This window comes from Eleutherodactylus coqui, chromosome 3 (genome assembly GCF_035609145.1).
Source record: "Eleutherodactylus coqui strain aEleCoq1 chromosome 3, aEleCoq1.hap1, whole genome shotgun sequence".
NCBI lineage: Eukaryota > Metazoa > Chordata > Amphibia > Anura > Eleutherodactylidae > Eleutherodactylus > Eleutherodactylus coqui.
The window spans coordinates 151,224,390-151,250,875 of NC_089839.1; the positions used below are offsets into that span (position 1 = coordinate 151,224,390).

The 26,486-nt window shown below is 48.0% G+C and overlaps 2 protein-coding genes across 4 annotated transcripts in view; one reads left to right on the forward strand and one right to left on the reverse strand.

Annotated features, from left to right (window-relative positions):
• Positions 1-26,486, forward strand: part of LOC136620188 (protein polybromo-1-like) — a 162,951-nt gene that overhangs the window by 34,319 nt on the left and 102,146 nt on the right. The window lies entirely within an intron of this gene.
• LOC136621093 (protein polybromo-1-like) overlaps positions 2,767-26,486 on the reverse strand; it is a 76,172-nt gene continuing 52,452 nt past the window's right edge. For all 3 annotated transcript variants that reach the window (XM_066596328.1, XM_066596326.1, XM_066596327.1), the window contains 3 exons: positions 8,542-8,612; positions 5,764-5,980; positions 2,767-3,269 (listed from right to left, as the gene is read on the reverse strand). In XM_066596328.1, the coding sequence (XP_066452425.1) occupies positions 8,558-8,612 (55 nt within the window). In that variant the 3' untranslated portion in view covers positions 2,767-3,269; positions 5,764-5,980; positions 8,542-8,557. The remainder of the gene's footprint in view (positions 3,270-5,763; positions 5,981-8,541; positions 8,613-26,486) is intronic.

Genomic DNA, 26,486 nt, shown 5'->3' on the forward strand with positions numbered 1-26,486 from the left:
TAAAACAAGTAAAAGCCTGAAAGCTGTGGCAGAGGATCGCTACTTCCCCAAAGTGATGTGATGCGTTTTTGACAAACAACTGACATCCGCAGAGAAATCGAATGTTGGCGAGCACAATATTAGGCCATGTAAGCCGGCCCGATATCACACTCGCCCGTGTGGAATTAAACTTACGCAGCATTTTACCGCTGTGAGAGCCGGCTATCGCTGCATAGGGCGATTGTGCGTCGCGCGTGGCAGTGTATTTAAACACACGCTATGGTGGGCAGTGTAAATAGTTATTTTTAAAAAATTCCAAACTCTGTCCCTCATTGGTGTTGCGTATTAAAAATTGCACATACACAATGTACTGCATATGTACAGCGTTTAATATACAACCCCCGGAGAACAATAGGGATGTAAGCGCGTAATACATGGTGAATAGAGCACTTTCTAATGCACATATTATACGCAATAAAAAACCCGCTGGTGTTAGTGGGTCACAGAATATCAATGTACTTTCATTGACTCCAAATTACGTTTGTGTGAATGAGCCCTAAAGCTACATTCACACGGGCGAGCGCAATATCAGGATGAGAAACTCGGCCCAATATCACACATGTCAACATGCGCTTTACCACATATGCAAAAACGCCTCGCATCACTTCTGTGAAATTCCAACCCTCATGCGCATGTGACGAGCAACAGAGGATCACAAGTGTTTCCCATTGACTACAGAATGAAAACCCATGTTGGACCTGCTTGATGAGGCATATAGAAGCATGTTGAAGTCAATGACTGGCGTCAGCGCTGGCAGCCGAGAAAAACCCGTGGAGAGGAGCGAAGCGCACAACACATAGATTATGTACCCCTTCAAACCTCATTCATGTGCAAATAGTGCCCTGCAGCCAGTGTCTTCACGCAAAGGCTCATGTGAAGCCACCCGTAAACCCACAGTGGATATGGCCCATGTGAAGGTGGCCATACAGGTCCAGCAGTAATAACCCCTAATTGTGAATTGGATTTAGTGAACTGGTTGCTTTAGTAGCCAAGGGGCTATTACGTTTTTTCCCATAGGGGTAAGTACGACCGAAGAGCAATTTTGCTTCAATAAGTGAAATGATCACTTAAAAACAGCATTTTGATAATTGGGGTCATCTTGTCGAATATTAAAAGTAGTTTGAGGATCTGAACCACTCAAACCATGATAAATATGCAAAAATAGAAGAAATTGGGAAAGGGGCAAATACATTTTCACAGCACTGTAACTGATCAGATTGAGGGCTGTGGAACTGGGAGGCCAAGTCATTCCTGGAACTCTTCGTCACGTTCCTCAAACCATTCCTGATCAAGTTCTGCAGTGTGGCAGAGGGCATCATGCTGCAGGAAGAGGCCACCACCACTAGGGAATACAGCGGACGTGAAGGGGGTAGTGGGGGTGGGGGAGTACTAAGCTTACAACAACGTTTAGGTAGAAGGGACAGGTTTCCCCAATCAGCACATTGTCTTCGCTGGCCTGTCTTCTCCTCATAGTGCATCCTCTTACCAGCTCTTCCCCAGGTATATATACTGCAAACTGTATACAGTATATGTTTCCCATTATACATAGTTCATTACTGCCAAAAGTCTGGATGTTTTTAGTCATTTCAGCCATCAATCCAGTGTTATGGATCTGTACTATGACAGCCATCGCCTACCATGAATGCATACTGTATTCATTCTAAAAAAAAAAAAGATAAAAACTTATTGCATGTTCCAGAGACCATATTAAGGCTCATTCACATCAGCACTAGTTCATCCAGTAAAGTCTGGCAAAATGCTGTGGACTACTAGCTGAAAATCGAATGGACCCTATTATAGTCAATGTGGGTCCGTTCAGTTCCATCCTAAGGGTGCATTCAGACGACCCTATATCGGTCGACTATTCACGCCCGGCCGATATACGGCGTCTCTCTCTTTACCAGATTCAATTTCCTCATTGTGGATTTAACGTGGACTGTACCATTACGTGGATTATACCATTACGTGGACTGTACCATTACTTGCTGCGGTCATTACCTTTGTTTTCTTTATGTTGAGGTGAAGCCCCATGCACTCACTTTCTTCTTTAACTCTTTGGATCTGATATTCTAGATCCCTTTCACTTTCCATGAGCAAGATCGTATCATCGGCATATCAAAAGTTGTTGGCGTTTCTCCCACCGATTTTGACTCCAATTGTTGATTCGTCCAGGTTGCAACAGATATTAGATTGTACTCAATTCCACAATAAATGTAGGTAGGAACCTTTAGGGACTTACTGTGCCTTCAATATTAATAAAAGGGAGGTACATGGTGGAAAAAATATGGAACACCATACGAAATGCATGCCTTAAATAACATGGGATTATAAATCCTATTTCAATAAGCCATGTAGAGACAGATTTTAAGTGGCGGTAATATAACACAGATGCTGCCAGGCAGAAGTGATCATCTGACCGAGCAACAAGGTTCCATTGGTCAGGGGTTTGAGCCAGTCAGCTACTGTTACCAGCTGGCTCCCAAAATCACCCAGAGCAGGGCAAGAGGTGAAGTAAACACAAACTCAGCCAAGCAGGGGTCAAAAGGGCAGCTCATTGCTAAAGATTAAAATCCCATGCATATTATATGGCGTTTCCCTATTTTTGTCCACCCCTTGTATGTAAAATATAACTTTGTGTGCAGTCCTTGAATGATGATGGTGAAATAAGGATGTAGTGCAACTATGGAATATAAAAAGTACATATCTGCAAATAACTATAGGTCCGAGTGTAGTGACAAAGACATTTAATTTAAAATAATGGCAGTGTGTGGTACAGCTGAACCCACAATTACAATAAAAAACAATGTATCTAACACATCAGCCAGCAACCAGCATCACTGACACTAAACCTCAAAAACACAACTCAAAATATGTAAAAATGCTGCATTTGACAACTTAATACAGAACACAAACAAATCAACACAATCAAAATAAACTTATTAAAAATGTCTTCATATCAAAATGGTCTTACAATGTACAGAAATGCAATAAAAAATATTGGCCTCCAGTCACTAAAAACATCAATTGTTCCACAAAAATTAGATTGGTGATGAGAGGTTAGACGTTTTCCATGTTGTACGCCTGGCGGATGTTTAAGGTGTCTCTAAGCATGAGATCTCGAAGGCGCCACAATGCGTTTGCCATAGTTGTGTGGGCCCCTTTGCTCTTCAACCAATGGGAAGGAAGCCGGCCCTCCTGCTCTTTGGATAAGTGGATATCCCGTCTTCGAGCTGAAATGGGAGAGAAGAGTTAATAAGTAACAAGACCGCATGGCTATGGGGTTCTTGCCCCTCATCAGTGTATAAAGTAGGGTGTTGGTTAACTAGGTGAAATCAACCTGAGTGTGGAGTGTTTAACCCAGTAAGGACGAGGCCCTTCTTTATTTTAGTTTTTTTTTCTCTTTTCAATTTCGTTTTTTCCTCCCCCCTTTTAAAAAATCATAACGTTCATTTATCAGGGCTTGTTTTTTGAATGACTATTTTTAAAAATGGTACTATTTAATGTACTGAAAAACGTAAAAAAACCCCTCTTATTGGAGTGTTTTTTCTGATGGTGTACACCGTCTGGGGTAAATAATGCATTACTTTGATAGCTTGGACTTTTATGGAGGTAAGGATACCAATGTTTTGGGTTTTATATTTTTTAAATATGGGAAAAGTTTTTTTTGTTTTTTTCTAACTTATTAACTTTTAATTTTTTTTAATAATCAAATACTTTAAAAAAAAATGTAAAAATCAGTTTTTAAGTCCCCATAGAAAACAAGAACTTGCAATGGTTTGATCGCTCCTGCAGAAGGAGGTAATACCGTAGTATGACAGTATATCACAATCAGACAGGCAGTCTATCAAGCCACACCACAGGCATGGCTTGATGGGCACTCTGCCATGGCAGCTCTGGGGGCTTTCAGAAAGGGTACTTCACCCAAATTTTTAATTATTCTGTTTTTTACAGAACATTAAAGTTGTAACTAGAATAGGTATTCCATATTACACGCTTTTACCATAATACAATACCTCCCCCATCACACCACACACACCAAGTCCAAAGCACGGGCTGGAGACATTATTTGTTTAATTACTGTAGATCATCTCAGACTTTGTTCTAAAAATTTTCCCCCCAGGGATCCCATAAAGAGTGATAAACATGTAGAGTATTAGGTTTAGAAAACGTGGAAAATGGTGGTTTGTTAAACTATTAAAATTCCAAGTCCACTCTTCGAGATCAGCGGACTCATCCAACTTTTAGCAATAGTTAATCAAGCATATGAGAGTAGCTTATAAATTATTAACCTGCGGTAATTTTGCCCAACACCCTTTATGTTAAACATGCTACCTAATATACCTGCCATGATTATGTATGGTATGCTACTCTCAAAGGTGTTCTCCTATCATTTTATTTTCAATCCACTCAGGGGGATCTGCAAGCACATAACAATTGAGGAAGAACAGACATCTTTATCAGACTGAACTAGTTTTATGTGAATGTTATTAATCTAGCAAAGCAAGAAAGAAAAGTGTGTTTTGAGTCCCGTCGAACCACCATGTCCCCCTTCTCTGCTTCAGGTGGCAGCCAAAATGATTTCCAATCCAACCAAGATTTTGCAGGCTTATGGTCAGGATGTCACATTCTGTCCTGACCATAATAGAAGCAGGGCAGGAAGTGTAGAAGTGTGGCGCTACTATTCAATTCAATGGGAGCAAAGCTGGCGCTCCTACTTCATGCCATGAACACTGACGACGACGTTTGGCACGGTGCATTTGACAGCAGGACGGACAATCGGCTAGCGGCGGATGAACTACTGATGGCCTTTCCAGGGAATAAATTGGTCCTGCAGTTATACTCCCTTCCATCCTTACCATATTCCATAACATACTGTCCGCTAACATACAGATCCTAGGCTGCCACTATGGTAATGCCAACTGGTGATTAAGCCTGGTGATCTTTGCTATAAAATAAGCTCCTGCCTTTGGAGTGCATTTCTGATTTTATCTGCGATTGCAGCACTGAAGGACTGCTGGAACTGGCATTGATCTCAGTCTTGGCATCAGAAAGAGGGCTACACATTAGGTCATGCTCACATGCGGCGAATTTACTGCGGGCTTTCTGCATGGAAAATCTGCAGCGTTTACAGCAGCAGCAAAGTGTGAGATTTTAAAAATCTCGTCCACAAGCAGAAAAAAATCTGCACTAAATAAGTGCGCAAATTGACATGCAGTGTGGATGGTAAATCCTTAGTATGGTCAAGGGTCACAGATCCAGGGATTATTCCAATTGCTAGATTGGAATAGGGAAGGAATTATTTTCCTTAAATGGGGTAATTTGGCTTCTCCCTCATTGGGATATTTTTTGCCTTCCTCTGTATCAACATTGGGGGTAATCGGCTGAACCAGATGTACATATGTCTTTTTTTGACATACTATGTAACAATTTACGCTGTGTATTTCCATCACAGATTCCACCTCTACAAATGAGGGCGTGAAATCTGCACCAATCAGTGAGGAAAATCTGAAGCAAATCAGCTGCATGTAAAGATACCCTTCCTGCTGTGCCCCCACCACAGATCTTGCTAGGCTACTAGCAATACTTGTGAGATGAAAAATACTTTTTTAGTACGATTACGGCCGGCCGCTCACAATATGTATTGTTGTGATTGATGGAGAGAAGGATTAAACAAATAAGATATTCACCAATTGGAGACGGACATATCTTGGTTTTGTTGCTCACCTGACAAGGTCTGGTCCCATTTGCTGATGCAGTTAGATTCTGCGGTTAACCCTTCAATGTATTTCAAGTAGGCTTCAGAATGGAGTAACCTTTGAGTCCTGGGAGGGGGTGCAACAAATATTGGGGTTGAAGGCTGTTGCATGACTGGCTGATTAGTTTGAACCTGACCTGGATATGGTGGTGGTGCCTGCTGCCCAGGGGGGACCAGAAGTCCCATCTAGAAATCAAGAAGAAAAAGTGATTGCAGTATCTGTAAACTATATCTAATGTAAGTAACAGTTCAGACTCGCTGTAGTGTAACCACATCTCAAAGTGTTCCCCCAAGTGCTGATCTCTGGGATCATTGCTATTATCAGGATTGTTCATACAGGCAGTCCCTACACCGGAGGTCCCCAACCTTTTATAGCCTGTGAGCCCCATTCGACTTTGAGTGATGGTTGGGGACCACGCCGAAGTCAAATATTTCCTGAATTCTAGTCAATCAGAGAAAACCATATAGACTGATGCATGTCAATTAAACAACCTGCATAATGTTAAAATCATAAGGCAGCAGTGCAAAAAATGACTACAACTCGCCATGTAACAAGGCTGATAGATAATGGTGTTGAACAGACTATTCTGAATAGATTCTGAAAATGACATTAGTTTTTCTTCATCAGGTCTGCTTATCAAGATATGACATATGTCAGTATTAATATATACATGTACACATATTGTATTATACATGTAATGACTGCCAATCAGAAGCTGAAGATAGAAAGATGAAAAACCAAAGGAGCCTAGAACATGAATAGAAGAAATGTTTCTTCATTGAGAGGTTGATGGAACTACATTTCTGTGAATTCCTGCCATGACATTCGGCTGGATGCTTCACCAAGAGTCTGCCATCATATGTGTATCCTATCGTCTGCAGTCCTGTTCTTCCATGGCAACCAGTAGTCCTCCATCATATGTGTATCCCATCGTCCACAGTCCTGTTCTTCCACAGTCACCAGTAGTTCTCCATCATATGCGTATCCCATCATCCGCAGTACTGTTCTTCCATGGCCACCAGTAGTCCTCCATCATATGTGTATCCCATCGTCCGCAGTCCTGTTCTTCCATGGTCACCAGTAATTCTCCATCATATGTGTATCCCATCGTCCGCAGTCCTGTTCTTCCATGGCCACCAGTAGTCCTCCATTATATGCGTATCCCATCATCCGCAGTACTGTTCTTCCATGGCCACCAGTAGTCCTCCATCATATGTGTATCCCATCGTCCGCAGTCCTGTTCTTCCATGGTCACCAGTAATTCTCCATCATATGTGTATCCCATCGTCCGCAGTACTGTTCTTCCATGGTCACCAGTAGTTCTCCATCATGTTATCATGTTTGTATTCCATCATCTGCAGTCCTGTTCTTCCACAGTCACCAGTAGTCCTCCATCATATGTGTATTCCATCATCTGCAGTCCTGTTCTTCCACAGTCACCAGTAGTCCTCCATTATATGTGTATCCCATCATCCGCAGTCCCGCTCTTCCACAGTCACCAGTAGTCAGCCATCATATGTGTATCCCATCGTTCACAATCCTGCTCTTCCACAGTCACCAGTAGTCCTCCATCATATGCGTATCCCATCGTCTGCAGTTCTGTTCTTCCACAGGTCACCAGTAGTCGGCCATCATATGCGTATCCCATCATCCGCAGTACTGCTCTTCTACAGACATCAGTAGTCCTCCATCTTATGTGTATCCCATCATCCGCAGTCCTGTTCTTCCACAGTCACCAGTAGTTGGCCATCATATGTGTATCCCATCGTCCGCAGTCCTGTTCTTCCATAGTCACCAGTAGTCGGTCATCATATGTGTATCCCATCGTTCACAATCCTGCTCTTCCACAGTCACCAGTAGTTCTCCATCATATGTGTATGCCATCGGCTGCAGTCCTGTTCTTCCATGGCTACCAGTAGTCCTCCATCATGTGTGTATTCCATCGTCCGCAGTCCTGTTCTTCCATAGTCACCAGTAGTCGGTCATCATAAGCGTATCCCATCATCTGCAGTACTGTTCTTCCACGGTCACTAGTAGTCTGTGATGTGCAGCGGTGGCGATATGTATCATATGTACTAATGTAAGCAAATGCTGGTGGGGAAATAAATAACAGAAATATATATTGACATCAGGAATATCTCAAAAACTAGAGCTCCTGGAACGATGTATGACATGCAAATGGATGGGATTTCCGGAATCAGCGGCACAAAAATACCCAGAATAAGGTAAAAAATTCCAGGCACCATGAAAAAATTTTTGTTTTGCATTTTTTTTAGTTTCTACTGTTGTAACATGAGGATTATGGTGGCTAAGGCCGGTTCACACGACCATAAATCACAGCACGCCGCCCACGTGAGGCACGCAAGTACGTGATGACAAGGCGTACATGCTGCGGGACGCCAGTTGACAAGTATGTGCGCATGATATGCGCCAAGATAGGACATGCTGTGATTTTTTTCTTGCACGCATATTTTGGGTGAGCGGCAACAAGGCCACCTATGGCAGATTGGAAGAGCATATTCTACACGCAAGACCCATGCGCAGAATACACTGTACTGACATGGCCGTGTGAGCCCGACCTAAGGCTACAGAGCATGTTTCTGTCACTTTTCCAGCCTTCAGGGGGTGATTTATGTCCTAACTGTAACAGACTGAGGTCACACATCATATTGTAGATTTTCCATTGATACTTTCGGCTTCTTCTAAGCACAATTCATCAGGATAACATGCACTAACAACTACTTACCTGCTGATTGTAAGGGTTAGTTCCAGCTGCAGGGGATCCCACCATGGAAGTTACACCCGGCTGCATGACTCCTGGAACCAATATACAGAGAATTAACATCAACCTTACACTCCTCATCAACTGCTTAGCGCTGAATAAAAGGCCATAAGAGGGTATGATGCCAGCAGAAATAATAAATCATACCCATTTCAACCATAAGAATATTCATGCTATGCAGGAGACAGACTTCTTTTTAGAGAGCGGCAGTCACTTGTACTGGTGGCGGTCTGTAAATGGTATAGTAACACTTCCGCCTCCAACACACTCGTTTATTTGGGGCCGTGTGCCGTTTATGTTCATTCATTATAGGAGGCTATGCCGATCGACGTCTTTTCACATGGACCTCAAATCTCAACGCATGTCCTGTTCCTGTCCATATCACGGATGAGAACTAGGACATGCTAATGCACGTCTATGCTATGTTGTGTCCGTGTGAATCAGACTGCACACGGACATGTGCGGTCTCATGAGAGCTGCGCCCAAGATTCGGGTGCAACTCGCCCACATAAGAAGTGTGTACCCAACCTATGCCTCTCCCATATGCTAGTTTTCAGGCACAACATCTTTCTCCCCAAGAGGTCCCGGTCCCCCAAAATCTAGAGGTTATATAACGTTTTTGTTACTTTTTAAGTACACAGAAGTAAAACAGATCTATAAAAGCAGATAAATAGATTAAAAGGGTATTCCCATCTCACCTTTTATGACATATGCCATAAAAGTCTGATACTGGGGTCCACACCTATCTAGAGTTGTAGCCCCCACTGACCCTGGCCCGGCGGTATGGGGTGGCTAGAGGTGATCGGAAATTATGAAAATAGCCACATGCGTGGTTTCTGTAACTCCTATAGATATGAATGAGAATTATAGAAACAGCGTAGCACAGCGAGATACACCGTTTCCACACCTCTGGAGTTAGGAACACACTTCTATGGGAGTTACGGAAACAATGTAACCCAGCTGTGTGCAGTTCTTTCTTTCCATCAGGCCACCTTATAGACAGTTTTGTTCCAATCCCGAGAAGGGCGGACCCCTATAACATCCACTTGTCGCTACATTAGGGCCAAATGGCACATGGTTGTATTTTCGGGCAGTGTACTGTCTATGGGCTAATCACATGCACGATTCTTCACACGGACCGATAATCTCCATGAAAAGCTTGTAACGTGTCCTACTGCCATATTTTCATGGACGAGAGCACTCAATGTCGTTGAATATCGGACATCACACCAACAGCTGTCAATGTGCTGCCCGATGCAAGCGAGCGTCTCAGGTGCGAATCACAGTACGAACGCCTGCCTTTCGCCTAACACAAAGTTTCAGATGTCTTAAATGCTGGGATACAACGAGGGAGATTTAGGACACGGTCGGAAAGAAAAAAATAACTCTTTGTGATCAATAGCAACCCATCACAGCCCAGCTTTCATGTTGTATTCTGCCGACTGGTTGCTACGGGCAACAAAGTTTTCCTTTTAGACAGCTTCATATATCTGTCCCAAAATGAGGAGAAAATGGATAATGTTTGTCCAGTAAACAAATCACCTCATGAAAGACAATGTTGTCCAAATCTTCTGCTATATGAACCAGAACAGAAAGCTACTAAAGGTACCGTTACATGGGATGACGGACGGGCGCACCAGAACTCGACAGCCGCCCCCAGAGACTATCTGCTTTCACACAGGAGTGATAGGACTTCAGAGAATAGAAGCGGAAAAGGTTGGAGATCGCTCCGTCCGCCTCCATTCACTGCAAACAATAGGTGAACGACTGACTCTTCATATGGGCCAATAACCACTTGGTTTGTAAGGGAGCTAAAAAACAGGCGAATCCGACAAATGCGCGATTTCTCGCTTGGTGCCCTGTCAGCCGACACTCACCCGAAATCATTGCTTCCAGTGATGATTCTGGGGATAATCGCCCCGTGTCAGAGTCCCTCCCATCCCATCATGTATTAGTAGAATTCTACTTTCTTTGAGGAGACTGATCTTTAGAGAAGCTGTTCTCCTGGTAAGACAACTCCGAACATCTTCATGCAGCCTATAAGCTTTGCTATAAGTGCGATAGTCATTCGGAGAATGTAAGCGGAGCGTGAGGAATTGTTCCGGCGACCGCCATCATTCACAGTAAACAGGAGTCGCCCAAACAATGAGCGGCGTCTCTTTACATGGCCCGATTATTGCTGGGTCTTTAGTTCTGCTAGGAACCAAGTGACTGACAGGTGAGCGGCTTCTTGCTCGGTAGTTGGTGACCGCATGTACACAGGACGACTGGAAATTGCAGTTTTCAGTGATAATTTGGGCAATGATTGCCTGATGTAAAGGTGACTTTAGGGAATAGCCAAGAAGCTTCCGCACTTCAGTCGTTATTCAGATGTGGTGTATTTGCATCATGATTATGTAGCAAATTCCAGTACAATATAAGTGGATGGGGTTTTCAAAACAGGATCTGTATGTAGCAAATCGCATCAATCCCCCCCCCTTCATCCCCCAAACACACCCGTTTCACAATAAATGATCTTTTTGCTCCTATATTGTGATCAATTACTTATATAAACGTTACAATCACACAGAAAAAGTTCCATTCCCTCCGATAACTTCTAGGGGAGGATTTCGTGCAGACAAGTAGATTAATATCACAGTAGGCATTTGTACTTGGTAAGCTATGTCCTGAATATGCAGATGTGGTTGTCACAGCTGACAGACCCAAAAGTGGCTGCTACGGCTTCTACCCTTCCTCTATCAGCTCAGCTATAAAACACCCATAATACACCATAAAATACAGGGCTAAGGCTTTATTTAAAGACTGACACATAGAAGCCACTTGGCCATATAATCTAGTATTCGTATATATTGATCGCATTCCCTGTAATGTATACATTGTTCTAGTTCAGCTGCACACCCCCTACACCTGCTGTCATAGACTATCAACCTCGTATGGTTAATTAAAGCGTAGACTCTACTGCCTAAACTGGAATTATTATCTTTTTAATGTAATGTAACTAGGGCTTATTTTCGAGGTAGTTTATATTTCAAGCCTCCCTGAAAGATCAGGATAGGGCTTATTTTTGGGAAACACGGTATTAGACATTTTTGGCTAGCTGTTCAGAGAAGCAGTTTTTATTTTTTGTAATCTCGTCAACAAATTACGCACACAAAATGGCGTGTGCAGACAATGTACGCTGAGAGCCTGAGTGCCTACAAGTCTGCAATGACCTTTTGTCACTTGGAAAGCATGAGGAAAGAAAACTACTGTGCCACTCCATGAAGAACATAAATAGGCTAAAAGGCAGCTACAGTCACTGTAAAGGCTACCTATACACGGGATAGCGCAATATTTCTCGGCCCAAGTATCGCAATCGCCAACATGCGGTTTTACTCTGAAGTGAAGCATTTTTCTGGCAAAAACCGCCTCCCATCACTTCTTTGAAGTAGCGGTCCTCTAGCGCAGTTTTTAGCCATGTGGAAGATTGAAAACAATGGGAAGCAGTTGCCAAAGAGAAACCTTGCATCGCATGAAGTGCAATGTGCTTTATTGTCCCATTGAACACAATGGCCGATGTGTTCTGAGGAACGCGAAAAGGTAGGACATGCCACATGGTGCAGGAAAACATTGCTCATGTATATGCCTCCATTCAAAAGAAGGGGGTTTATATTTGCGTGAGCTTTGTGAGTCTCGCAACACACCAAACTCGTGTGAGATTCCTGGCCGTGGGAAACCGGCCAAGGCCACTCTCACACATGTGTTTTTTACCGCGATTACCGTGGCGTTCTGAACACAATGGTGATTGCGGTACAAGGCTCCCATTGATTTCCATGGAGCCTTACAGACCTGTACTCGATTGCAGCATTTTCAAACACTGCGATTTTCGAGCACTGTCTGCTCTATTTTATTGCGATTAATGCATTTAATAACCCGTCAAAATTATGCGGTGGGTTAAAACCTGCTGTCGGAGGCCGTAACCCGAAAACAGCAGTAAAATCGTGGCAAAACGCGGCAATCGAAATCGTGGTGTTTTGCTGATGGCACTTGTGAGAGTGGCATAAGGGTTCTTACCCACTTGTGTGTTTTTTGTTTTTTTTTAACGCTGCGATATTGCAGCTTTTTTTTTAAACGCAATTGTCAATGGGGCTTTCTAAATGTTGAAAACGCATCGCAAGTTTGTGCTTTGTGATTTTTGTGTGATGCGTTTTTAATAGAGATGAGCGAGCACCAAAATGCTCGGGTGCTCGTTACTCGGGACGAAATTATCGCGATGCTCGAGGGTTCGTTTCGAGTAACGAACCCCATTGAAGTCAATGGGCGACCCGAGCATTTTTGTATTTCGCCGATGCTCGCTAAGGTTTTCATTTGTGAAAATCGGGGCAATTCAAGAAAGTGATGGGAACGACACAAAAACGGATAGGGCAGGAGAGGGTCTACATGTTGGGCTGCATCTCAAGTTCACAGGTCCCACTATTAAGCCACAATAGCGGCAAGAGTGCCCCCCCCCCCTCCCAACAACTTTTACTTCTGAAAAGCCCTCATTAGCAATGCATACCTTAGCTAAGCACCACACTACCTCCAACAAAGCACAATCACTGCCTGCATGACACTCCGCTGCCACTTCTCCTGGGTTACATGCTGCCCAAACCCCCCCTCCACGACCCAGTGTCCACAGCGCACACCAAACTGTCCCTGCCCAGCCTTCAGCTACACTCATGCCACACCACCCTCATGTCTATTTATAAGTGTGTCTGCCAGAGGAAAAGCAGGCACACACTGCAGAGGGTTGGCATGGCTAGTCAGCGACCCTCTTTAAAAGGGGCGGGGCGGGGCGATAGCCCACAATGCTGTACAGAAGCAATGAGAAATCCAATCCTGTGCCACCTCCATCTGGAGCTGCACACGTGGGCATAGCAATGGGGAACCCATGTGCCACACACTATTCATTCTGTCAAGGTGTCTGCATGTCCCAGTCAGACCGCGTTTTTTTATAAATAGTCACAGGCAGGTACAACTCCGCAATGGGAATTCCGTGTGCACCCACAGCATGGGTGGCTCCCTGGAACCCACCGGCGGTACATAAATGTATCCTATTGCATTGCCCATCACAGCTGAGGTAATGTCGTGCTTAATGCAGGTGGGCTTCGGCCCACACTGCATGCCCCAGTCAGACTAGGGTTCTTTAGAAGTGGACAGATGTAGTTACAACTCCGTGTGCACCCACAGCATGGGTGGCTCCCTGGAACCCACCGGCGGTACATAAATATATCCCATTGCAGTGCCCATCACAGCTGAGGTAATGTCGTGCTTAATGCAGGTGGGCTTCGGCCCACACTGCATGCCCCAGTCTGACTGGGGTTCTTTAGAAGTGGACACATGCAGTTACAACTCCCTGTGGACCCACAGCATGGGGGGCTCCCTGGAACCCACCGGCGGTACATAAATATATCCCATTGCAGTGCCCAACACAGCTGATGTAACGTCAGCTGTAATGCAGGTGGGCTAAAAATTCATTTGATTACACTGTAGGCGAGGGCCCCCCAAAATTGGTGTACCAACAGTACTAATGTACCTGAGAAAAATTGCCCATGCCCAACCAAGAGGGCAGGTGAAATCCATTAATCGCTTTGGTTAATGTGGCTTAATTGGTAACTAGGCCAGGAGGCAGCCCAGTTAAAATAAAAATTGGTTCAGGTGCAAGTTTCAACGCTTTAATGAGCATTGAAACGTATAAAAATTGTTTACAAAAATTATATGACTGAGCCTTGTGGGCCTAAGAAAAATTGCCCATTCAGCGTGATTATGTGAGGTTTCAGGAGGAGGAGCAGGAGGAGGAGGAGGAGGAATATTATACACAGATTGATGAAGCAAAAAGGTCCCCGTTTTTGATGGGGATAGAGAACGATGCTTCCATCCGCGGGTGCAGCCTACGTATTGCTTAGGTATCGCTGCTGTCCGCTGGTGGAGAAGAGAAGTCTGGGGAAATCCAGGCTTTGTTCATCTTGATGAGTGTAAGCCTGTCGGCACTGTCGGTTGACAGGCGGGTACGCTTATCTGTGATGATTCCCCCAGCCGCACTAAACACCCTCTCTGACAAGACGCTAGCCGCAGGACAAGCAAGCACCTCCAGGGCATACAGCGCGAGTTCAGGCCACGTGTCCAGCTTCGACACCCAGTAGTTGTAGGGGGCAGAGGCGTCACGGAGGACGGTCGTGTGATCGGCTACGTACTCCCTCACCATCCTTTTACAGTGCTCCCGCCAACTCAGCCTTGACTGGGGACCGGTGACACAGTCTTGCTGGGGAGCCATAAAGCTGTCAAAGGCCTTAGAGAGTGTTCCCCTGCCTGTGCTCTACATGCTGCCTGATCTCCGCGCCTCCCCTGCTACCTGGCCCTCGGAACTGCGCCTTCTGCCACTAGCGCTGTCGGATGGGAATTTTACCATCAGCTTGTCCGCCAGGGTCCTGTGGTATAGCATCACTCTCGAACCCCTTTCCTCTTCGGGTATCAGAGTGGAAAAGTTCTCCTTATACCGTGGGTCAGCAATGTGTACACCCAGTAATCCGTAGTGGCCAGAATGCGTGTAACGCGAGGGTCATGAGAAAGGCATCCTAACATAAAGTCAGCCATGTGTGCCAGGGTACCTGTACGCAACACATGGCTGTCCTCACTAGGAAGATCACTTTCAGGATCCTCCTCCTCCTCGTCGTCAGGCCATACACGCTGAAAGGATGACAGGCAAGCAGCATCTGTACCCTCAGCAGTGGGCCAAGTTGTCTCTTCCCCCTCCTCCTCATGCTCCTCCTCCTCACCGCGCTGAGATATAGACAGGAGGGTGCTCTGACTATCCAGCGACATATTGTCCTTCCCCGCCTCCATTTCCGAGTGCAAAGCGTCTGCCTTTATGCTTTGCAGGGAACTTCTCAAGAGGCATAGCAGAGGAATGGTGACGCTAATGATTGCAGCATCCCCGCTCAGCACCTGGGTAGACTCCTCAAAGTTTCCAAGGACCTGGCAGATGTCTGCCAACCAGGCCCACTCTTCTGTAAATAATTGAGGAGGCTGACTCCCACTGCGCCGCCCATGTTGGAGTTGGTATTCCACTATAGCTCTACGCTGCTCATAGAGCCTGGCCAACATGTGGAGCGTAGAGTTCCACTGTGTGGGCACGTCGCACAGCAATCGGTGCACTGGCAGATGAAACCGATGTTGCAGTGTCCGCAGGGTGGCAGCGTCCGTGTGGGACTTGCGGAAATGTGCGCAGAGCCGGCGCACCTTTTTTCAAGCAGGTATGACAAGTGTGGGTAGCTTTTCAGAAAGCGCTGAACCACCAAATTAAAAACATGGGCCAGGCATGGCACGTGCGTCAGGCTGCCGAGCTGCAGAGCCGCCACCAGGTTACGGCCGTTGTCACACACGACCATGCCCGGTTGGAGGCTCAGCGGCGCAAGCCAGCGGTCGGTCTGCTCTGTCAGACCCTGCAGCAGTTTGTGGGCCGTCTGCCTCTTCTCTCCTAAGCTGAGTAGTTTCAGCACGGCCTGCTGACGCTTGCCCACCGCTGTACTGCCATGCCGCGCGACACCAACTGCTGGCGACGTGCTGCTGCTGACACATCTTGATTGCGAGACAGAGGTTGTGTAGGAGGAGGAGGGTGGTTTAGTGGAGGAAGCATACACCGCCGCAGATACCACCACCGAGCTGGGGCACGCAATTCTGGGGGTGGGTAGGACGTGAGCGGTCCCAGGCTCTGACTCTGTCCCAGCCTCCACTAAATTCACCCAATGTGCCGTCAGGGAGACATAGTGGCCCTGCCCGCCTGTGCTTGTCCACGTGTCTGTTGTTAAGTGGACCTTGGCAGTAACCGCGTTGGTGAGGGCGCATACAATGTTGCGGGAGACGTGGTCGTGCAGGGCTGGGACGGCACATCGGGAAAAGTAGTGGCAACTGGGAACCGAGTAGCACGGGGCCGCCGCCACCATCATGCTTTTGAAAGCCTCCGTTTCCACAAGCCTATACGGCAGCATCTCCAGGCTGATCAATTTAGCAATGTGCACGTTTAACGCTTGAGCGTGCGGGTGCGTGTCGGCGTACTTGCGTTCGCGCTCAAACAGTGGCACTAGCGACGTCTGGACGCTGCGCTGAGAGACATTGCTGGATGGGGCCGAGGACAGCGGAGGTGAGGGTGTGGGTGCAGGCCAGGAGACGGTAGTGCCTGTGTCCTCAGAGGGGGGTTGGATCTCAGTGGCAGGTTGGGGCACAGGGGGAGAGGCAGTAGTGCAAACCGGAGGCGGTGAACGGCCTTCGTCCCACCTTGTGGGGTGCTTGGCCATCATATGCCTGCGCATGCTGGTGGTGGTGGCTCCCCAGCTGATCTTGGCGCGACAAAGGTTGCACACCACTGTTCGTCGGTCGTCAGGCGTCTCTGTGAAAAACTGCCACACCGTTGAGCACCTTGACCTCTGCAGGGTGGCATGGCGCGAGGGGGCGCTTTGGGAAACAGTTGGTGGATTATTCGGTCTGGCCCTGTCTCTACCCCTGGCCACCGCACTGGCTCGGCCTGTGCCCACACCCTGACTTGGGCCTCCGAGTCCTCGGCCGCGTCCACGTCCTCTAGGCCTACCCCTACCCCTCAGCATGCTGTATTACCAGTAATGCAGAAACAGAACGCTGTAATTAAATGTGCCGCTTATTGGCCTGTGGTTGGAGGCTGACTTCGCTTACGGAACGCCAGGAAATAATTTTGTGCAAGCCTGCTGTAACACTTAGCTGGCTGCGTATGAATTAGGAGAACTACTACACCCAGCAGACACCCAGAACACTGAGGACAGTCACAGGCAGCCCAAATAGATTTTTCCCCCCAAATTTTTCTGCAAAGGCCCACTGCCTATATTCAATCAATATGTCTTCTGTCCCTGCCTAAGCGCTTCTGGCCCTGCAGTATGTCAAAGAACTGCAGAGTGTTGCACTGTGAACTGCAATACAGCGGTGATTTCACAGCCCAGACAGAGCCAGGAAATAATTTGGCGCAAGCCTGCTGTAACACTTAGCTGGCTGCGTATGATTTTGTAGAACTACTACACCTAGCACAGACAGACCCAGAACACTGAGCACAGTCACAGCCAGGCCAAATAGATTTTTTCCCACAAATTTTTTTGCAAAGGCCCACTGCCTATATTCAATCAATAATATGTCTTCTGTCCCTGACTAAGGACTTCTGTCCCTGGAGTATGTGACAGAACTGCAGAGTGTTGCACTGTGAACTGCAACACAGTGGTGATTTCAGAGCCCAGACAGAGCCAGGAAATAATTTGGCGCAAGCCTGCTGTAACACTTAGCTGGCTGCGTATGATTTTGTAGAACTACTACACCCAGCACAGACAGACCCAGAACACTGAGCACAGTCATAGCCAGGCCAAATAGATTTTTTCCCACAAATTTTTTTGCAAAGGCCCACTGCCTATATTCAATCAATAATATGTCTTCTGTCCCTGCCTAACCACTTCTGTCCCTGTAGTATTACTGCAGGGCGCAATGCTCTGCACGGCCAATATACCAAAAAAAAAAAAAAGTGCAACACTGCAAAAAGCAGCCTCCACACTACTGCACACGGTTAGATGTGGCCCTAAGAAGGACCGTTGGGGTTCTTGAAGCCTAAAATAACTCCTAACGCTCTCCCTATAGCAGCTCCGGCACCAGCAGCACTTTCCCTGATCTCTGTCAGAACGCATCTGAGCCGAGCCGCGGCAAGGGCCGATTTATATACTCGGGTGACACCTGATCTCGCCAGCCACTCACAGCAGGGGGGTGGTATAGGGCTGGAACGTCGCAGGGGTAAGTTGTAATGCCTTCCCTGTCTTTCAATTGGCCAGAAAAGCGCGCTAACGTCTCAGAGATGAAAGTGAAAGTAACTCGAACATCGCGTGGTGCTCGTTACGAATAACGAGCATCCCGAACACGCTAATACTCGAACGAGCATCAAGCTCGGACGAGTACGTTCGCTCATCTCTAGTTTTTAACATTAGAAAGTCCCAGTGACAATCGCCTTAAATAAACGCAAGTGGGTAAATGCCCTAAGAGAGATGTGGAACACGGATTTTGATTATAGGTGTTATTGTGAAATATATGCTGCTGAAAAACGGCAAATAGTGATAAAGTGTTAGATTTAGAGGAGAATAATGGCTCATTTGGTTAAAAAACAAAGACTTAAAAAACACTTATTAAAACCACATTTTTATGGGAAAATGGCTAAGTTGTCACTGAACAGCACATATATTACAGACAAACAGAAGTAGCATACTAATGGGCTACATGTGCACCAACTATAAAGGTCCTACTAACACCGCAGCTGAAAGTATCACCCAGAAATGCTTATATCAGGGCAAACCCAGTCCCACAAAAGAAACTGCAATTAAACCCGGAAAAGGGAATAATTAAAAAAAAGTGAAAGAAATTCCTTAAATCTGCACAAATGGGACCTGATAGATGCTGATATTCTGAATAAGAGGACAATACAATCATTTATTAAAATAGCTTGTTAAGGTGGAGCATCTGGGGTGGACATGGTTTCTTGCTCTTTATCAGACCATGAAAATGTATTTTATTTTTTTAAGGGGGTCTGCACAGATTTTTGCAGCAGAATCCACTGCGGGCGTCCGCACTGCGAAACTGCAGCAGATTCTATTCATAGCATGCAATGCGAAATAGATTATTCTGGCATACTCACGGAAACCAAATGTAGTTTCTATGAGCGTAGGAAAGAAATCTCAGCATGCTGCATTTTTGTGCGGATGGCTTCCATTGAAGTCATTGGAGGCAGTCCGACCTGCAGCCTGTCTGTAATTGACATTGTGGACAGACTGCGGATTCCGCATCATTGCCAAGCAACGGCATGGAAAAAAAAAATGTAGAAAACAAAATCTATACTGCACATGTCCAACAGCGGCTCTCCGCGACCTTCCACAATACAGAGAAAAGAAAGTCAAGTACGCAGGGTTGCCGGCTGCTGTCAGGGCTGGGTTCCGCTGTGGGCTCCCGCATGCAGAATCCGGCTCAGACATGTGCAGCCCACCTAACAAGTACAGGTGCACCCATTGTACAAAATACTGTGTATCCTCAGACCATCCCTATATTCCAATAAGTTCCTATACTTCCTCACTCCCCCAGTAAAGTAAATGCAACCGACCAGGGCTTTGAACAAGATAAAAGATCATCAAAAACATACAAAAATATACAATGGCAGTTGGCGGGGTGCTGAGGGGCCCTGGGCACGCCAAAGGCAGCTGGCAGGGTGGTGAGGGGCCCTTAGGGGCCCTGGGCGCCCCAATGGCAGCTGGCGGGGTGGTGAGAGGCCCTGGACGCCCCAAAGGCAGCTGGCGGGGTGGTGAGTGGCCCTGGGCGCCCCAAAGGCAGCTGGCGGGGTGGTGAGGGGCCCTGAGCGCCCCAAAGGCAGCTGGCGGGGTGGTGAAGGGCCCTGGGCGCCCCAAAGGCAGCTGGCGGGGTGGTGAGGGGCCCTGGGCGCCCCAAAGGCAGCTGGCGGGGTGGTGAGGGGCCCTGAGGGGCCCTGGGCGCCCCAAAAGCAGCTGGCGGGGTGGTGAGGGGCCCTGGACGCCCCAAAGGCAGCTGGCGGGGTGGTGAGGGGCCCTGGGCGCCCCAAAGGCAGCTGGCAGGGTGGTGAGGGGCCCTGGGCGCCCCAAAGGCAGCTGGCGGGGTGGTGAGGGGCCCTGGGCGCCTCAAAGGCAGCTGGCGGGGTGGTGAGGGGCCCTGAGGGGCCCTGAGCGCCCCAAAGGCAGCTGGCGGGATGAAGAGGGGCCCTGGACGCCCCAAAGGCAGCTGGCGGGGTGAAGAGGGGCCCTGGACGCCCCAAAGGCAGCTGGCGGGGTGGTGAAGGGCCCTGGGCGCCCCAATGGCAGCTGGCAGGGTGGTGAGGGGCCCTGGGTGCCCCAATGGCAGCTGACAGGGTGGTGAGGGGCCCTGGGCCCGCAGCGGATTAGCCGTCCCGTGTGGACGAGATTTCTGAGAAATCTCATCCACATGGCTGGCTAATACCGAGATTAGCGGCCGCGGGCGGTTTTGCCGCGGCCGATCTACTGCGGCAAAACCGCGGCAAATCCGCCCTGTGTGAATCCAGCCTTAAGGTAGATCACAGCCTTTTTATACTATTGGATAACGGCGATCACGTGACCGGGGACCACTCATTCGGGCCTCCGGTCACTGCTTAAAGCTCTTGGCTACCTTTGGTAGTCAGGAGCAAGGGGATTTTAAATTTTCTGGGCCCTACCCGGCTTCTGCGTATGTGTCCGTCATGTTGCCGGCGTGCGCATGCACAGAATTCACGGAAGGTCCACGGATAAAGATCCCATCGGGGGTCTAATCCAGGGGCCTTAGATAAGTAATCTCATCTTACCCTAAAAAATACGATTTTTTTAAACGTTACTTGATCGCTTTTATCATCGGATAACAAAGATCAGGTGACCGGAGGGGGGGAGGAGCTTAAAAAAAATATAAACTTTTATGTGATCGCCGCTATCCATTGGATAATGGCAATCGCGTAATTGGAGGGTCACATGCCGTAGCCCCCCACACGATAGCTCCAGGATCTTGGGTACCTCTGGTAGCCGATAGCAGGGCAATGTCGTACGCACAGACCTCAGGCCTTTACTCTACAGGGCCGGCATGCTTTTACGGACATGTAGACTAAAGCCCAGACACGCAGGAGGGAAAAACACGTATAGTCACTAAGGGGCTAACTTCTCTTTGGTTGAATTTCACTGGAGGAAATAATGCAGAGCAATCCGTACATTTAGTGCAGCGACATGAAATGTAATTATTTAGTAAAGCGCACGCATTTTTAATTGGGTCCTACAGAAGACGATTGGAGGATCTGCAGCCCGATATCAATAAATGTCACTATGAAGGCTGAATAAGATCTGTAGAAATGGAGGACTCAAAAAAATAACAAAAAAAAAGTGTGATAACATACATTATATCTACCCAAAACATGCTACCACCTGCAGATCGCCCCAAAAAAGTCCTTAGGGTGACTACCCACTAGCCTTTGCGAATTTGCTCCTTTTTTTCCCAGGTGTATAGGGGCTTTCTAATGTTAAAAACGCATCGCCGCAAAAAAAACACCCAAAAAACGCAATTTACTGCGAAATCACGTTTTTGCACAATGCAGTTTAAACAAGTCCCATAGGCCCCTGGAGAAAAAAAAATGCGAATTCCGCAGTGAAAAAGAATTGTATTGGGTAGTCAACCGTATACAGCAAAAATAAAAAATATATAAAAACCTTGTGACTTGAGAAATGGAGATGAAAATACCCCAAAATAAGTTGCATCATTAGGTCCAGCCCATGTCACTAAGGGGTTACTGCTTTAACCATGATACACAGGACAACATTGGCAGTTATAATGACATCACATGACATCACAATGGGCTCAGAATGTTCAAAGCTCTAACCAGAGCCATCTTGCATCATTTGAGTTTGACAACTTGAAGAGGCCAGACAGCAGGTATGCAGCTGGCGGGGTGGGGAGGGGAGGTGCCCTGGGCGCCCCAATGGCAGCTGGCGGGGTGGTGAGGGGCACTGGGTGCCCCAAAGGCAGCAGGCAGGGTGGTGAGGGGCCCTGGGCGCCCCAAAGGCAGCTGGCGGGGTGGTGAGGGGCCCTGGGCGCCCCAAAGGCAGCTGACGGGGTGGTGAGGGGCCCTGGGCGCCCCAAAGGCAGCTGGTGGGGTGGTGAGGGGCCCTGGCGCCCCAAAGGCAGCTGGCGGGGTGAAGAGGGGCCCTGGGCGCCCCAAAGGCAGCTGGCGGGGTGAAGAGGGACCCTGGGCGCCCCAAAGGCAGCTGGCGGGATGAAGAGGGGCCCTGGACGCCCCAAAGGCAGCTGGCGGGGTGAAGAGGGGCCCTGGACGCCCCAAAGGCAGCTGGCGGGGTGGTGAAGGGCCCTGGGCGCCCCAATGGCAGCTGGCAGGGTGGTGAGGGGCCCTGGGCCCGCAGCGGATTAGCCGTCCCGTGTGGACGAGATTTCTGAGAAATCTCATCCACATGGCTGGCTAATACCGAGATTAGCGGCCGCGGGCGGTTTTGCCGCGGCCGATCTACTGCGGCAAAACCGCCCTGTGTGAATCCAGCCTTAAGGTAGATCACAGCCTTTTTATACTATTGGATAACGGCGATCACGTGACCGGGGACCACTCATTCGGGCCTCCGGTCACTGCTTAAAGCTCTTGGCTACCTTTGGTAGTCAGGAGCAAGGGGATTTTAAATTTTCTGTGCCCTACCCGGCTTCTGCGTATGTGTCCGTCACGTTGCCGGCGTGCGCATGCACAGAATTCACGGAAGGTCCACGGATAAAGATCCCATCGGGGGTCTAATCCAGGGGCCTTAGATAAGTAATCTCATCTTACCCTAAAAAATACGATTTTTTTAAACGTTACTTGATCGCTTTTATCATCGGATAACAAAGATCAGGTGACCGGAGGGGGGGGAGGAGCTTAAAAAATATATAAACTTTTATGTGATCGCCGCTATCCATTGGATAATGGCAATCGCGTAATTGGAGGGTCACATGCCGTAGCCCCCACACGATAGCTCCAGGATCTTGGGTACCTCTGGTAGCCGATAGCAGGGCAGCTGGCGGGGTGGGGAGGGGAGGTGCCCTGGGCGCCCCAATGGCAGCTGGCGAGGTGGTGAGGGGCCCTGGGCGCCCCAAAGGCAGCAGGCAGGGTGGTGAGGGGCCCTGGGCGCCCCAAAGGCAGCTGGCGAGGTGGTGAGGGGCCCTGGGCGCCCCAAAGGCAGCTGGCGGGGTGGTGAGGGGCCCTGGGCGCCCCAAAAGCAGCTGGCGGGGTGGTGAGGGGCCCTGGCGCCCCAAAGGCAGCTGGCGGGGTGAAGAGGGGCCCTGGGCGCCCCAAAGGCAGCTGGCGGGGTGAAGAGGGGCCCTGGGCGCCCCAAAGGCAGCTGGCGGGGTGAAGAGGGGCCCTGGACGCCCCAAAGGCAGATGGCGGGGTGAAGAGGGGCCCTGGACGCCCCAAAGGCAGCTGGCGGGGTGGTGAAGGGCCCTGGGCGCCCCAATGGCAGCTGGCAGGGTGGTGAGGGGCCCTGGGTGCCCCAATGGCAGCTGACAGGGTGGTGAGGGGCCCTGGGCCCGCAGCGGATTAGCCGTCCCGTGTGGACGAGATTTCTGAGAAATCTCATCCACATGGCTGGCTAATACCGAGATTAGCGGCCGCGGGCGGTTTTGCCGCGGCCGATCTACTGCGGCAAAACCGCGGCAAATCCGCCCTGTGTGAATCCAGCCTTAAGGTAGATCACAGCCTTTTTATACTATTGGATAACGGCGATCACGTGACCGGGGACCACTCATTCGGGCCTCCGGTCACTGCTTAAAGCTCTTGGCTACCTTTGGTAGTCAGGAGCAAGGGGATTTTAAATTTTCTGGGCCCTACCCGGCTTCTGCGTATGTGTCCGTCATGTTGCCGGCGTGCGCATGCACAGAATTCACGGAAGGTCCACGGATAAAGATCCCATCGGGGGTCTAATCCAGGGGCCTTAGATAAGTAATCTCATCTTACCCTAAAAAATACGATTTTTTTAAACGTTACTTGATCGCTTTTATCATCGGATAACAAAGATCAGGTGACCGGAGGGGGGGAGGAGCTTAAAAAAAATATAAACTTTTATGTGATCGCCGCTATCCATTGGATAATGGCAATCGCGTAATTGGAGGGTCATATGCCGTAGCCCCCACACGATAGCTCCAGGATCTTGGGTACCTCTGGTAGCCGATAGCAGGGCAATGTCGTACGCACAGACCTCAGGCCTTTACTCTACAGGGCCGGCATGCTTTTACGGACATGTAGACTAAAGCCCAGACACGCAGGAGGGGAAAACACGTATGGTCACTAAGGGGTTAACTTCTCTTTGGTTGAATTTCACTGGAGGAAATAATGCAGAGCAATCCGTACATTTAGTGCAGCGACATGAAATGTAATTATTTAGTAAAGCACACGCATTTTTAATTGGGTCCTACAGAAGACGATTGGAGGATCTGCAGCCCGATATCAATAAATGTCACTATGAAGGCTGAATAAGATCTGTAGAAATGGAGGAGTCAAAAAAATAACAAAAAAAAGTGTGATAACATACATTATATCTACCCAAAACATGCTACCACCTGCAGATCGCCCAAAAAAAGTCCTTAGGGTGACTACCCACTAGCCTTTGCGAATTTGCTCCTTTTTTTCCCAGGTGTATAGGGGCTTTCTAATGTTAAAAACGCATCGCCGCAAAAAAAACACCCAAAAAACGCAATTTACCGCGAAATCACGTTTTTGCACAATGCAGTTTAAACAAGTCCCATAGGCCCCTGGAGAAAAAAAAATGCGAATTCCGCAGTGAAAAAGAATTGTATTGGGTAGTCAACCGTATACAGCAAAAATAAAAAATATATAAAAACCTTGTGACTTGAGAAATGGAGATGAAAATACCCCAAAATAAGTTGCATCATTAGGTCCAGCCCATGTCACTAAGGGGTTAATGCTTTAACCATGATACACAGGACAACATTGGCAGTTATAATGACATCACATGACATCACAATGGGCTCAGAATGTTCAAAGCTCTAACCAGAGCCATCTTGCATCACTTGAGTTTGACAACTTGAAGAGGCCAGACAGCAGGTACGCAGCTGGTGGGGTGGGGAGGGGAGGTGCCCTGGGCGCCCCAATGGCAGCTGGCGGGGTGGTGAGGGGCCCTGGGCGCCCCAAAGGCAGCAGGCGGGGTGGTGAGGGGCCCTGGGCCCGCAGCGGATTAGCCGTCCCGTGTGGACGAGATTTCTGAGAAATCTCATCCACATGGCTGGCTAATACCGAGATTAGAGGCCGCGGGCGGTTTTGCCGCGGCCGATCTACTGCGGCAAAACCGCGGCAAATCCGCCCTGTGTGAATCCAGCCTTAAGGTAGATCACAGCCTTTTTATACTATTGGATAACGCCGATCACGTGACCGGGGACCACTCATTCGGGCCTCCGGTCACTGCTTAAAGCTCTTGGCTACCTTTGGTAGTCAGGAGCAAGGGGATTTTAAATTTTCTGGGCCCTACCCGGCTTCTGCGTATGTGTCCGTCATGTTGCCGGCGTGCGCATGCACAGAATTCACGGAAGGTCCACGGATAAAGATCCCATCGGGGGTCTAATCCAGGGGCCTTAGATAAGTAATCTCATTTTACCCTAAAAAATACGATTTTTTTAAACGTTACTTGATCGCTTTTATCATCGGATAACAAAGATCAGGTGACCAGAGGGGGGGAGGAGCTTAAAAAAAATATAAACTTTTATGTGATCGCCGCTATCCATTGGATAATGGCAATCGCGTAATTGGAGGGTCACATGCCGTAGCCCCCACACGATAGCTCCAGGATCTTGGGTACCTCTGGTAGCCGATAGCAGGGCAATGTCGTACGCACAGACCTCAGGCCTTTACTCTTCCGGGACCGGCATGCTTTTACGGACATGTAGACTAAAGCCCAGACACGCAGGAGGGGAAAACACGTATGGTCACTAAGGGGTTAACTTCTCTTTGGTTGAATTTCACTGGAGGAAATAATGCAGAGCAATCCGTACATTTAGTGCAGCGACATGAAATGTAATTATTTAGTAAAGCACACGCATTTTTAATTGGGTCCTACAGAAGACGATTGGAGGATCTGCAGCCCGATATCAATAAATGTCACTATGAAGGCTGAATAAGATCTGTAGAAATGGAGGACTCAAAAAAATAACAAAAAAAAGTGTGATAACATACATTATATCTACCCAAAACATGCTACCACCTGCAGATCGCCCCAAAAAAGTCCTTAGGGTGACTACCCACTAGCCTTTGCGAATTTGCTCCTTTTTTTCCCAGGTGTATAGGGGCTTTCTAATGTTAA